Source organism: Aegilops tauschii, chromosome 7, assembly GCF_002575655.3.
Source record: "Aegilops tauschii subsp. strangulata cultivar AL8/78 chromosome 7, Aet v6.0, whole genome shotgun sequence".
In the NCBI taxonomy this organism is placed as follows: Eukaryota; Viridiplantae; Streptophyta; class Magnoliopsida; order Poales; family Poaceae; genus Aegilops; species Aegilops tauschii.
This window is the reverse complement of record NC_053041.3, coordinates 224,610,628-224,625,468: the sequence shown is the minus strand read 5'-3', so window position 1 is coordinate 224,625,468 and position 14,841 is coordinate 224,610,628. Positions and strand designations below refer to the sequence as shown.

The following is a 14,841-nucleotide window of genomic DNA, read 5'->3' as shown; positions in this document are numbered from 1 at the left end:
ATCATTATCGAACCCGTAGGGTCCGCACGCTTAACGTTCGTTGACGATATAATATATTATGTGTTATGTGAATTGGTGACCGAATGTTGTTCGGAGTCCCGGATGAGATCACAGACATGATGAGGAGCTCCAGAATGGTCCGTAGGTAAAGATTAATATATAGGACGATATTATTTGGTCACCAGAAAGGTTTCAGAGTGTACCGGGTAGTCATCGGATCACCGAAAGGGGTTTCGGGAAGCCCCGGGAGGTTAATGGGCCATATGGGCCAAAAGAGGTGAGCACACCAGCCCACAAGGGGCTGGCGCCCGTCCTCAGGCCGCAGGCATTGGGGGAGAAAAGGAAGGGGTGGGGGGAGTCAGCCTCCCCCTGCCTTCCTATCCTCCCCTTTCCTCCCCCCTTGTGCAAACAAGGAAAGGGGGCGCCAGTGGGCAGGAGCCCAAGGAGGCCGGCGGCCACCCTTGGGACGCCTCCTGGCTGCATCCGCTCCCCCACCTATATATATATTAGGGAGGGGAGCCACACAACCCACACCAATCTCTTATCCGTGTGCGGTGCCCCTCTCCGCAGTTTCATCCTCCGTCCAGTTTTCTGCAGTGCTCGGCGAAGCCCTGCGGGAACTACTTCTCCCATCTTGCTGGATCAAGAAGGCGAGGATGTCATTGAGCTGAATGTGTGTTGAACACAGAGGTGCCGTACGTTCGGTACTTGTTCGGTTCAATCGTGAAGGTGTTTGACTACATCAACCGCATTGATAAACGCTTCCGCTTAATGGTGTACGAGGGTACGTAGACACACTCTCCCCTCTTGTAGCTATGCATCTCCATGGATAGATCTTGCGTGTGCATAGAATTTTTTTGTTTTCCATGCAACGTTACCAACATAGGCGAACCCCAATATGGCTGCGTGACCGTTGTATTTAAGGAGGCTGGAACACGAACCGTGCCTGAGACGATAACCACATGATCAGTGGGCCGACCCGGTAGGCTATGTTCGGCCCAATCATCCAAAACTGACACAGCGGCATCACCAACGCAAGTAAGGAGAGGACTTCCTAGCGGGCAGTTCAGGAGGCCGGAGGCACGAGAAGAAGAGCTCGGCGGAGATCTCTGAGCCTAGATGCTCGCAACCTCCACCATGCTCGGGGGCTACTAACAGGGTCCTAGACCCAGGGTGCCTAACATAAAGGAGCCCGGCCTCGACTTCAACTAGGGCCCACCAGGCCCAGAGAGCATCAAGGAACCCTAAGAAGGGGAGGGCGGGCGAAGGTATGCCCCAAGACAAGCGGCGATGGCTAGATCGATCTGGTACATCTCCATGTAAACCCTAGACCTCTCCTGTCTATATAAAGGGAGGTCTAAGTCCCTCATTAGGGACCCAATCTAGAAAAAACTCTTGGTAGACATATCATACACCATTGTAATCCTATGCATGAGGTATCCCCTCACAATGAATACCAAAACAAAGCAGGACATAGGGTATTACTCTTCGGAGGCCCGAACCTGGGTAAACCATATGTGCAGACTCCGTTCCGGTACTTCCAGTCTCGTCATGAACCCTACCGAGGGATCTGATGGGAAATCGCTCTGTCAAAGACCCTCGCCATTGTAAACGAACTGGGCTCTTCAAAGCGTATCAGAGGTGTTTCTTTACCCTCCCGACAGTCAGGTCGTACCCCCAAATAGGGGTAAGCACTCCACGGCTCTCCCTCGCGGACCGAGGACTATGTACCTCGGGTTCACAACTTTGCACTTAAAATTCCATGGGGAGGGGGGTGTGGTGGAGCACAATCAGAGGGCACATCGCTCGGCTCAACCGAACGGTGGCCCAACTACATCCTGGTTATTCTCAAGGCACTGTCATAGGCCCATCAGGAATGGCTTCAACAAAAGCATCAAGTTGTTCGACCATGGCTACTTGCTACAACCTCTTCAAAGGATCTGCCATTCGAATGCGTCAGGCACATCATCAGTGATGTAGCATGCAGTACTGATGAACCTTACGATAGACAAGGAAGAGCCGGTAAACAGCACGGAAGCGCAGACATGTGACAGGGCAAAGCAAGGACGATAAACCCAACTTCAGATGCCCTGTATAAACCCTCCCTCTTATATATATCTTTATGTATCTTTCAAAGTTTCTTTGATGAGGTCGGCATGTATGGCTTGACCTTATAAATCAAAGAGAAAATAGACCTTTCGCGGTCGTCGCGCATCTATTTTTGTTATGAATTTTTCTTTCATTATGCCTCTTAGCCAAGGACAATATTTTTTCAAAACTCATTGGTTTTTGACGGGGGGCTCGTATTTACAAACCTGCCCAAATACTCATTCTAATACTCATGTAAAAGTATTCGACATCTCGGATATTGCATTATATGCATCAGTTATGAATCATGTCTTTGGTCAATAGTTGGGTTGCCCGGCTCCTATGCTTACCCCTTACGTTTCCGCATTGTTCGGCTAAGGGTGTAAAGGGAGAACCATTGCGATTGTGCTTCCAGTTCAAATGGTCAAAGTGCCTCAGTGGAGAAAACCAAAAACTGATGGTCATGATAGGCGCAAACTGGTCAGCGATCCGATGAGTGTGTCAAACTACAAATTGATAGAAGTTATCGGTGTCAAACGATGGGCTCTTGTCAAATGAGCCGAAGTGATTAATGGTTTAACCTCGGTACGGCCAACCACTTCAACATCCGGGGCTAGTTACTCGCCCCCACAGTCAAGCTCCTATAACTAAGTGAAAGTTGTAAAGCCAAAATAGTCCGATTGTCTGGTTTCTACTAACATATACCGCCTCTGGGCACCGAGACGTCGGCTAAAAGTTCAAATGTTGTAGAAACACCCCTTGTATTATATACAATGGGAAGGAAGGCTACGACTGACCACTTTCAGTATTTAAACGGTCGCATGGGAGTCAAAATAAACAAAACAGACGATAAAGCCAAACATTTCAAAATAAGCTTATCGTTGTACATAATTCAAACTTCGGCATTCCAAAGTACCATTTAGAAAAAATCTCCCTTCTTCCTCGCCCATGCCTCAATCCGCGACGCCAGCGAGGACATCGCAGCCCGCCTCACCTTCACCGCACGACACCCCGGTATTGGGTCCGGTGGCGCTCCTCTCCGCTGCCCACCCGCCATAGGAACGACGCAGCCGCCGGCGCATGGCACATGGCAGCCTTGTCGCAGTGGCGTTTTGCATGGGGGTGGGCACTGGGTGTGAGGAGAGAAATGGATAAACGAGATGGAAGTGTTCGTGATCGGCCCTTGCTTTTCCAAACGAAAGAAATCGATGACATGGCTAGTCTCACCTGCTCTAAGATTCGTGTTTGGATCCAATGGTCCAGGGTACATTTGAACCCAATCACTAAAAGTCCGACGTCAGGTTTTTAGTGATTTCATAATAAAAAAATAGGTAACCCCACAAAAAGAATACATTTGAGTAACGAATTTGGATAATCTCTTTTCTACTTTTCTTTCCTGTGATTGGTTTGTTTGGATCAAGTAACCACACCGATCTCTCAACATGGTAACACTGAAATCTTGCATCATGCATCTTTGCCACCATACTTAATCCCGTGCCTTGAGGACATCTTTTTCTAGGACATCTTACACATATGCCTGGTTGACCACCCTCAAAGTAGAAGAAAAAATGTGACATATATATACACGTGAGAGGAAGAAGAAACCATCCGAAGCATATAATAAAGCAAAAACAGAAAGAAGAAACACCAAGCAAGCTCCCAGATTCGATCCAGTTTATACATGGTCGTTCAACGTCGCCGACATCATCATGCAACTAGCATGCATCTCATCGGATGAGATCAGAAGAAGCCGTAGTTGTTGAAGGCGAAGCTCCCGGCGGCGTAGGCGCTGAGCAGCTCGTTCCGCGGCGACCAGAGCTCCACCCTGAGCCCCACCCTCCTGAGCGCCTTGAGGATCTTGTTCCGGTTCGCATACCCGGTCACCACCACCTTCTGGATGCTCCCCTCCACCTCCACCCTCTCCACCCCTGCACACATACACCAATCCATCAACAATTTGTGAGATAGAGGAAGAGTCGTATTGCTTCTCTGGTCATTGCACAGTTGCACACACAACCATGCCGATCATTCAACCATAGCTAGCTACAGTGAGAAAGGCATCCATCCATGGCTAGCTTTGTTAAAAGGAGAAAGGATCGACGCATCATCAGGTTGTTCAGATCTCTCCATGGATGGATGATGGGTGCAATGAAATGACTTTAGTTTTGGTTTTTACCTTTCACTTTGGACAGGCATTTCCGTACCCTCTTCTCATGCAGCGCCACCATCTCCACTTTCAGCTCGGTGCTCTGCGTGCATGGGGGAAATCAGGGAATGAGCGCAGGTTACGCATGCATGCACATGCACTCGATCATCATGAGAAAAGTACATGAAAAATATACAGTGGGCAATGTTTGTTTTTTCACTAATCGCTCTCTTAGTTTCTTTTTACATGAATATGTTCTAAGACAGGTAGAAGTAGTAATTAACCTGCCCACCTATGTCTATGATGTTTTTCAGGGCAGTGTAGGGTGATATGAGCCATATTAAACTTGCAATCAACATGCATTATTGCTATAGATATATTGTTGCCAAATGCCCAAATGCAATGTTTAAAAGGGTACATATAGCACATTCATCTTGAAAAACGCATGTTCATCATCACGGTATCATTTCATAGAGAGAAAGTAGAAACTAATGGAATCTCCCTGAATTACAACCTCTAAATGAACAACAACCAAAAGAGGCACATTTAGATTGCGATCAGAGTGTGATTAATTAAGTAACAAGCCATACCTCCATGGATGAACCGACGATCGATCTTGCGTACACTACTTTCGAGACGATGGGAAGAAGAGGAAGAAGGGACCAAGATGAGGCCGACGGTGCAGGGCTCTTATAGCAGAAGCAGCAGGTGAACAAGTTTGGCAAAAGCAAAAAGAGCCACCGGCAGGATGTGATGAAGGGAAAAGGTTAAAGAGGGGTGCCCAAGAGATTCCCTGGTGTTTTGAAGCTATTAGCTACAAGACCTAGCTAAGCTGCTTTACTAAAGGGGGCTTAGGTCTACATGGAGAAGAGCGCGACCGGTGGTCGATCGTACCGATCGAGGCCTAGCTAGGCGTCTCACTAACTGCTGCTAGACAGTTTAGTAATCTCCGAGCTCAACTCTCAATGTTGATTTCAGCCTTGATCAGTTGCATCTAGGAGGTGCAAAAATATGTGCATGTCACTTTCGGCGTTTCATATCACCATGTGCTAGCTACAGTCACATACACAGATCGATCTGGTTCTGGTTCAAGAAAGAGCTATTGGTCGTAGAGGATCTTGGCCTGGTGATGACATGGACGCCATTGACGAGTCCAATCTACTAAGCTTGCTTTTGAGGTGTCCCCTGGCTAGCTGGACCTGGAATACAGTTTGGAATGTCTGGAGATCTGCAGGACGGACCTAATGGTTACAAAAAGAGCAAAAGCGCAAAAGGTAAAAGAAGCCATGGGATGGAAAATTAAAGAGGAGCCGTGTGAGATCGACAGCAAATGGACCACGGTGCAAGTTTGGTATTTCTTGCCTTGGCTTCGCCGGCATGATAAGCTAGCAGAGATCATGGGCTCTGAAATCATCACATCATCTTCATTTTGTTCTACATGTTGAACGGTAGTCAATTGTTTGCTTTCAATTGATTCCAATCTAACAATGCAAAGCCACTTCAGAGAAAAGGCTAATGATGCAATCCAGCAAAAAGCTGCCCCATCAACAGAGTAATTATACCTGTTAACAAACTGTTGAACTATTGAACCGATGCTATAACTGTAAATGTCTAAATGATCAGAGATAAACACAGAAGAATTAGATAGATAGCATATAACTGTAAATGTCTAAATGGTAACCACTAGGTTTTTTCTTATTTTCTTCCTGATCACAAATCCAGCTACAGACATTTCTATAAACCTTATTGTGCTGAAAAAACTTATTGCCTTATGATGCAGGCATACAGCAGACCACACAAAACATGAAAAAAACGAATCAATAGGCACAACACAACAGCCACCACCATATATCATCCGCCGGTCTCAAGCCTCGCTAACAAGCCACTAGCTGGCTACCTCTCCTCATCTACTTTTCAGAACGGATTTCTTCATCTCCATCGATCATAACAGAAATCCTCGAGACCAATCTCGCCTAGACCCACATGTTTCTGCAGGATCTGGGTGAGAGGTCCTTGAGCCGCACGACATCCTTGTGGCCTGGGTAGCCCTTGCAGGTCTCCTCGTCGAAGTTGCCACCATGGATCTTGCTGTGCCGAAGGTAGCCGAACTCGCTGCAAACACTGCCAGGGATGACGTGGTACCCGACATCCTCGATGGGGGTGTGCTCACTACAGACAGCGGCGAAGGTGGCTTCGTCAAGGGTGCCGTCCCGGTAGACGATGATACCATCCTGGTCGCTCCTCATAGCCCGAAAGACCTTGTCGAACACCCTGTCCTGCTTCGTCGTCACCGGCATGCATCTGAGGGGACGATAAATGAAATAATCAGACTTAGTTATTCTTCTATTCAGGTTAGCTTCCATGAAAGGAACACATGGGGAAAAGGAAACACTGATCACCATAGATCAACTCAGGTGATTCATCACATATATGCAACGTTTGTGCCATGTCATCAGATTTGAAAGGAAAATAACAGGAACGTGTGTCATGCTAATTCAAAATCATGTTGATCTAGATATGTATAGTCTTCTTTACAGGAAGGTGATAATTTACAACTGGGATGTACCCAGGCCTGGATGTACCACTATGACATGGCGGGCTGGTGGTAGCTATGAGTTGCACTCGAGCTCACCTGCTTCTGCCTCGAAATAATATTTTTGTGAACTTAAGCAAAACAAAATAACAATACAAGTGCACATGCAGGAATACGAAGTGCACAAAAACATTTATTATAGCAAAAAAATGTTCATCGGCGTTATGTACTTAAATATAGAGTTGGTATATTAGCTCTGTATTCCTTGTGTTTTTGTGCATATATAAATCACATATACATATCTTCTAAAATTTGCAAAAAAAACTTGAAAGCTTTTCAATATCTTCATCATTTTACCGAAAAAGGGTTTCTCCCCGCTTTGTATACAAAGCAACCAACCGAACCATTTGCCATTTGCAAACAATCAATTTGCTTTTTTGTTTGAGAGGGGAGGGGGGGGGGGGGGGGAGTTTGGGTGCACAGAATGTATACATGTATAAGTGACACCATCAATCATCCAACCTTTATAGGTGGCTGTGGAATGAGATGGCTTTCTCGACATGAAAAGTTAGAAGATCATACGTAAAAGGATAATAAGAAAGGAGGTACGAGCAAGGTTTTTTTTATTCCGATTTTTTTTCGGGAGGGCCCGGAAAATCCGGTTTTCGAAATTTTTCGGAAATTTTGGATTTTTTCAATCCGAAATTTTCAATTCAAAAACATTTGACGTCAAAATATATAATTTTTAACCAATTGAGAACGTGAAGTACTTTCTGGTGAATTGGTCAGCTCGCTTACTTACCTATCGAAGGTCGTGCGTTCGATCACTTCCTAACGCACCGCGACCGATTTTTTTAGGAAGCTTGAATAAGGCCAAAAAAAATTCAAATTGCAAACAAGGGTAATCGAACCTGACACGTAAAAATGATAGGTAGCGCTTCCTACCACTTGGACAAGTGCTTTGGTTATGACTATCTTGGTATACGAAGCCATTTGAGATTACTTAGTCTTTTAAATTAAAAAAATAAAACTTTTTGGACGGTATCGATTTTTTTCGGAGGTCACGTAAGTTTCTGGTTTCCAGCCAGTTTTCGTTTTTGCAGAATGGAATAAAAACACTGGGTAAGAGACAAAAATGGGCAACTGTTGATCTAGGAGTACTTTGGATTTATATTCTATTTCAAATGGAGTATGTCTCGATTTCGACAAAAGCTGAATATCATATATGTTCAGATATGGGTAGAATTAAAAAGGTACCCAACATAACTAAAAAACAATGGCGCTCCGTAGGTCTTATATTTAGTTGGTATGGGATAATTTCGTTTCCAGTATCTAATAACAGAGTCCTTATCAGTTTGAAAACAAAATGATACCTAGTATATTAATTTCATATTCCTAAGAATCTTCTAATTTGCACCATAGTAGGCACCAACATGGTCGACAATAAGTCTCATAACCTGGAATGATCAAATACGACCCGAAGTAACGTACAAAGCATAAAAGCAAGAAACTTCAAAGAAATTTACTCATATTGTCTTGTCTAATCATCAGTCATTGTGCAAATAAATATCATGTCTAAATATTTGCCCATTGTCTTGAAATACTTGAGTAGTTTCCTTTTTGCTACTAGTGTCTTCAATCAGCAGAATTATTTAACAAGACGTGCATCCCTTGAGTTGAGCATTATAGGGTTAAAATCTTAATGAAAACTCAATTAACTCATGTGCACGGACAAAGACCAGGGCCATATGGACTCAATACTGAAATAAATTCAGTGACGTGATTGTTGGAGCAGTAATCGATCATCCGGCTTTGATACATTGATCAAATTGGTACGATATTTATTCCCATTTTTTTATTAAATTTATCTATTTATTCAAATATAATCAACTTACTGACATTATATCAAATATGTTAATACAACCAACTTACTTAATTTGTATTATATATGTAATTGTTTCCTTTGTCGACATTTCATTGATCATTTCCCCGCATATTGCACTACTGAATACTACCCATTTGACCCATAAATCTTCTGCTATTCGCAAAATTATCTCCGACAAAGGTTTGAATTGTGATTTGTTCAATAAGCCATGACGAGTTTCCATAAAACTGGGTGTCGACCAGTTGGCTAGTGGTGTGCGGCCCGCTGCGCGCCCAGCCACCATCCACATTTGAGTCTTGTGCTCCGCAGGGTGTGTGTCTGGTTGTTTCTTCTTAATAAATTGTTGTAGGGGCTAGTCCCTGTTGGTCCCTTTTTTTATGATTAGTTTCCATAAATCTGAAGAGCATGTGTGTTAGTTTAATACATGACATTTCCAAAAAAAAGTACAATGATATTCAAAATAATGAAATATGATGGTGCCACTTAGGAGCTAGTTTTTTTTTAATATATAGAATTATTTCTTCTTGTTTTAGAGCCTTTTTGGATTCTACCCGCGTCCGCTGTACCAAAATGGGGCGCGCTAATATTTTGGCAAGGGAATCAGAGGCTTCCGTTTCGCTAATCAGCGGGCGTGAAATCAGAAGAGAACTGCTCCTTAGTTCCCACAAATCAGAACTACCATCCAAACAGCCCCTTAGTTCCCACAATTTTTGTCTCTTTGATACTTTATCTGTTGAGATATCAAAGTTGGCCTACCAATTTAGTTGTTGGATCATATAGTATACTCTTTATTTGGAGCAAGGGCAATCAGATGGCATTAAGAATGTGATATAGTTAAGTGTCATGTCCAAGCTAAGACATGGTATTGCTATCACGCAGTTGGCCACAACGTGAGCCAATGTGGCAACCCTCGACGTCATCTTCGGCGGCTCGAACTGGATCAACAGTAACTACGTCGTGCCGAGCTTGTAAAAACACAGCCGCCGTCTTCGCCTACCTTCATATAGGGACTCTTCTAGGAACCCCCTATCGGCGACCGACAAAGGGAAGGGTAGACTTTGCAGGGGCTATATAGCTTTGGCACGGTCTTGGGAACTCAAGCATATAGGTCACTAATGGATGAGTAGGTCAGAGCACTGCAATCCACGGAACGCTGTGGCATTAGTGATGCCAAGCAGTTTGGCAGGGCTCTAAGACCCTACTCTGTTTGCAACCGGAAGATCACGTAAGGGATTTGTCAACCTCTAGATGAAAGCCCAGGCGATTAATCTGGAACCTTGTAAATAAATACAGCCGACGTATACGGTGGTGTTTGACCGTGCAAGACAGTTACTCTGCATCCTTTGCTTACGGAGTAAGCTTAGCCTCACCGGTAACTCCCCCGGAACAAGGGTGTGCGTTTCAGCAAGATGAGGCCGGCCCTGCGCGGCGTGCGCTTTTTGAAGTTTTTCAGGCCGAGACGGGACGACGGTGTCTGTAATCATTTCAGGCTTGAGAGAGCAAGGATGGCCAGGCAGTGGGTGTGGGTGTGGGTCAATGGAACCGAACAAACACTGGGGTAGGGCGGCGCAGGAGCAGGGGCAGAGGACTGAGCTCGTAGCTGGGCACGCCGCTGACAAATTTTCATGGGTTTTTGGCCTCGCCCTCGCGTACTGCCCGTACATATTTTGCAAGCCCTCCCTGCTCGGGTTTCCTATTCTGGTGCGAATATTATAAGCGGAAAAGAAAAAGGGGGCAAGGGATACTCACGAACCTGACGTGGAAGAGGTTGGGCACACGGGCGGCGCCGAGGTAGACCTCGACGGCCCCGAGGAAGGCCTGGTACGTGCGGATGTGCAGCGCGTCCACGCGCGGGTACGGCAGCCGCGGCCGCGGGCCCAGCCACCCCACCACCGCATTACCGCCGCCGCCGCCGCCGCCGCAGCCGAGGAAGGCGTACTCCCGCCAGCGCACCTGCTGCTGATCCTGGGGCGGCTCCGGCGGCGGCGGCAGCGGCAGCGCGACGAAGCCGGCCGCGGCGAGGATGGGCTCCAGGTCGTCGTGGGTCGTTATGGGGCGGAACGTGGCCGTGTGCCACAGGGACAGCTTCTTGGCCGCCTCCTGCACCGTCAGCCTTATGTCCCTGCTCCTGCCGGCCCCGCCGGCCCCCGCGCCTGGAGCAACCGCCGACGACGCCATGGACCGACGGAGGAGGAGGGGTTTATCGAGGGGACAAGGGGGGAGAGGCGGGGACGGCTCTTGGCGTTGTTTATGCGGGAGAGACAGACAGAGAGAGATTGTTGGTGCGTTGTTTGAATCAAAAGACGGGGAGATTTCCGGAGAGGAAAGAAAGAAAGAAAATAAAGGGAAGGAAGGAGGGAGGGAGCAGGAGGAGGTGGACGAGACGAGAGGGGTCTGAGGCCACCCGCGTTGGGATTCTCTCTCGCCCGCTCGGCGTCGCAATATATTTCTCGGGCCGTGATAAACGCTCCACGCACCTGCGCTCGTTCGGTGCGATGCGGGCGGTTTCGAAACCCCTGGCGATGACGCGTGGGCCCCGCGAGGGCTTTTGCTTGCGTGCCGGGGCCAAATCCGCGCGTGTTTTGTGAAGGCTCGTGAACTGTTTCCTCTTCGGTAGAAGAGAATGTGGTGTAGTCAAAATGGAAACGGAAAAATGTTAATGCTGCCCAGAAATAGAAGTACAGCCCGAGTCCAGTGGACGGTGCTCCACATGGTCGTCCGTCTGCTGCCTGTCATGTATCTGTGTTTTTTTGTTCTTTTTAGATACTACTGCTGCCAGGGAGTAGAAGAGAAATGGCAAGATTTTCGGCTGGGTAGAAACGGATGTCCAGTAAGGATGCACTGTCTTCATAAGTGCTTGCCTATACGGGACGTCATACACCCTGTGTGATTATCTGGAGCTAGCAACACGCATAAATAGATATGTTTTACACCTGGATGTATTAGGTGTGGCATTTATTGTTTTCATGCTCGGTTCAGGTCGGTGACGTTCTCACCGACAGCTCGGTTGTCGTTTTTATCTTTTGGCTTGCTTGTATGTGAAGTTTTTTCACAGCTTTATATCGGTTCGGCCGTTTGGACTTTGTATATAAAGCAGGAAATGCATGTTTTGGGACACACGAGTGTGTTAGTGCTTATAGAAAAGAAAGTCAATAAACTATGTCAACGTCTTGCACTCAAAATGACAAGTGTTGTAGCGCTCATTCAAGCCAACGGCGTCACCACAGAGTGTTCCTTCAAAAATGAACTCGTGTGTTTTGAAGGGCTCATTCAAGTGTCGGTGAGAAAGTCAATAAACTATGTCAACGTCACTCCCAAAGAATGTTTCAGGAATTGTCATGTTATGACAAATTGATTTGTCGTGCTATAACATATAACAGAGAGATTTGTCATGCTAAAAATAAATAGTTGCCATATGTTGTACCAGAAAGAATTTTTATTAGACATCAGGGGTATCTAGGGTTTACAAATGGTTGGTTGTGATCTTAGAGATAAGCATGCCGGTTAAAAAACGCTTGAAGTGTAAGGAGATCTTCATCTTGATTCCGCCGAGGGCCAGGGTTAATATGGCCATGTCATCAATCTTCAGTGGGTCGTCGGCCCGAACCAATACCAACTGGCCGACGTGGCAAGTATCCCCTAATTTAGGACACCAACAACTGATATTACTGTCACACTGTCACACTTGATGTCTACCATGATCCAAATTCTCTCTGCGCCTAATCTCTCCATTGCAGGAAAACACTTCTACTTTCATTTTTATTTATGTTCTTTACTTTCAAGTTACTATTCTTCTCATTATCACAAACCTATCACATTTATCATTCTGGTTCGTTCGTTTCTTGGGACGCTAACAGCATGTGCAGAATCACAGTAGTTACATCACATAAGAAATGTGACAATTTATGTGTGACAGAAATGTTACTTATAAATACTCTCCTTCGCTCTTCGTTGGGATGACTACTATTTGAGATGCTTACACGTAAGTGCTACACCACTTTGTTTGGCTTCCAGGCTATCATGTAACCGCAAGGGTCAGCTCTTCTACCAATTGTAACGCCCCAGCCATAGCCACCAGTTCGTGGCCGTTACGCTTGACGGGATCTATACTAGCCCCACTGTAACATCCAAAATTTTTAATTTGGAATGTTATACATTCATGCATATCATATTTTATTGCATTTTCGTTTTGCGATCCTCGAAATTCTAAGCAACTCAAGGACCCACGGAGAGAGTTGGGGATTTCACGTTCTTCATATTTGAAGTTTATCAAATATTGAACAAGGATCATTTTGGTTTTATTAATTTTTCCCTCCGAAAATATTTCGTATTAAAATATATGAGAGGAGATAATATGACTTCTCCAAAAATAAGGAAATATTGGAGGAAAGATATTAAAATCAATAAATAAATTTTATTTGGATTTTATCGCAATTTTATTTGAATTAGGAAAAATTATGCGTTTTCCAAAATTGCATTAGAGGTCCAAATAAATGTTCACTTTGTCCGGGATATTATTAGAGAACCGTGAAAATTTATTTTAGGATTTTTGGAGTCCGTTTAGTATTTCTTTTACTCGTTTTTCCGCGTCAGGTTTTAAAAAAAAGTTATTGACCTAACCGGGCCGTGTCCGACCTGGACTCCGACCCGGCCGGCCCTTATAAGCCGCCCCGCCAGCCCACCCGACCCGCCAGCCCCGCCCAAACCCTAGCCAACCGCCGCGCCACGCCTCGTCGCCGCGCCGCCTCGCCGCCGCCCCGTTTCGCCGCCCCGCCACCGGATCCGCTCGCCGCCGCCGCGGCCAACCCCGCCGGAGCTGCCGCCGACCCCGCCGGACCCCGCCGAGGTAGCCGCCCGCCGCCGCCGGTTTTTTTCTTCGAAACCCTAGATCTCTTTTTTTGTTTTAGATCGGTTTTGTTTCGTTATTTTTTTCGGTTCGGTTAAATAGCGGACGTTCGTCCGTACGTTCGTTTTAACGAACGTCGTTCACCCGTTAGCCGCAGACAGCGAACGTTCGTTCGTTAGCCTGTTCGTTAGTTTTTCTTTTTCCAGGGTTTTCCACGATTATTTTCGATCGCGATTTCTGCCCTAATCTTCGATCTAGTATAACTTCTCGCTCGTTCATCCAAATCAGGTGAAACAAGCACCTAGATCTTCGTCTCGAAGCCCTCTTTCTGTTTAACCAACTTGAACAAGATTTTGGTACTGTAAAATTTGACTTTAGCCCAGATTAGTAACCGGATCTTATTTCGTTCGCAGTTTGAGTTTCGTTGCTCTGTTTGATTTGATTCTTTTTGCAAACCGGAGTTCTTCAGTTGAACTTTCTGGTTAGATATTCTTATTTGAGATACCCGTGCATCTTTTCTTGATTGCTATGTGTGCTATTGTTTGTTTGCGATAGAATTCCCGGAGTGCGAAGCGTGCTACTACGAGTCTCTAGGATTTGCAGATCGTCAGCAAGGCAAGTAACACATTGATCATACCCCTTTATTACCCAGTTTTTATGCATTAGTTACAACCCTCACACATTGCATGAGTAGGATCTCTTAACATGTGGGTTTGGGAAGTAGTTGATGAGGTAGAACCTATTATCTGTTTTATTATCAAACCCTTGGGAGTTACTTCTACGTTATGCTTATATTGCTATGCTATGCTCGTAGACGTGGATTGGGTTTGAGTGTATCCATGACAGATGTGAGATTGTTAATTAATGGTTCAACTTAAGGTGGCAACTATAATACACATCTGGGTGGATTGCTTGTGGGCACCTGGAGAATCCAGTGTTGTCCTAGGATATCCCGGAGTACCCGTGTGATCATCCTACGGTCCGCCACCCAGGCTCAAAGGGATCATAAGATGCTAGAAACTTCCGTGTGCAGCCACAAGCCATTATGGGCTCTGGCATAGTTGAGTATGTTGTGTGACCTCTTTCAGTGGTGGGCTAGCAGATGTAGAGGGGAAGTAGGTGTAACTGTCCACCCAGAGTAAAGAGTTAATGCTTCTGAAAGATTGTGTCTCGGTCATCCGTTTCTCAAACACCATGTAGTGCGAGAAATCCAACAGAGGAGATCGAGTCTTGTGGGGAAAAGTGCGCAAACCTCTGCAGAGTGTATAAACTAATCATGGTTAGCCGTGTCCCCGGTTATGGACATCTTGAGTATCTGGTACTTGAATTATTGATTTGATCTC

At 45.8% G+C, this 14,841-nt stretch overlaps 2 protein-coding genes across 2 annotated transcripts; both read right to left on the bottom strand.

Moving 5' to 3' along the window:
- Positions 1 to 3,598: 3,598 nt before the first annotated feature.
- Positions 3,599 to 4,947, bottom strand: LOC109750683 (heavy metal-associated isoprenylated plant protein 28). The gene is made up of 3 exons (XM_020309637.4): positions 4,825 to 4,947; positions 4,265 to 4,337; positions 3,599 to 4,016 (listed from the first exon to the last, which is right to left on the bottom strand). Exons 1-3 carry the CDS (start codon positions 4,828 to 4,830, stop codon positions 3,829 to 3,831), a joined length of 267 nt encoding a protein of 88 aa, XP_020165226.1. The 5' UTR covers positions 4,831 to 4,947; the 3' UTR covers positions 3,599 to 3,828.
- Positions 4,948 to 5,904: 957 nt separating this feature from the next.
- On the bottom strand, positions 5,905 to 11,076 carry LOC109750681 (uncharacterized). Its single transcript, XM_020309634.4, has 2 exons — positions 10,406 to 11,076; positions 5,905 to 6,535 (listed from the first exon to the last, which is right to left on the bottom strand). Exons 1-2 carry the CDS (start codon positions 10,828 to 10,830, stop codon positions 6,208 to 6,210), a joined length of 753 nt encoding a protein of 250 aa, XP_020165223.1. The 5' UTR covers positions 10,831 to 11,076; the 3' UTR covers positions 5,905 to 6,207.
- Between the last annotated feature and the right edge of the window lie 3,765 nt (positions 11,077 to 14,841).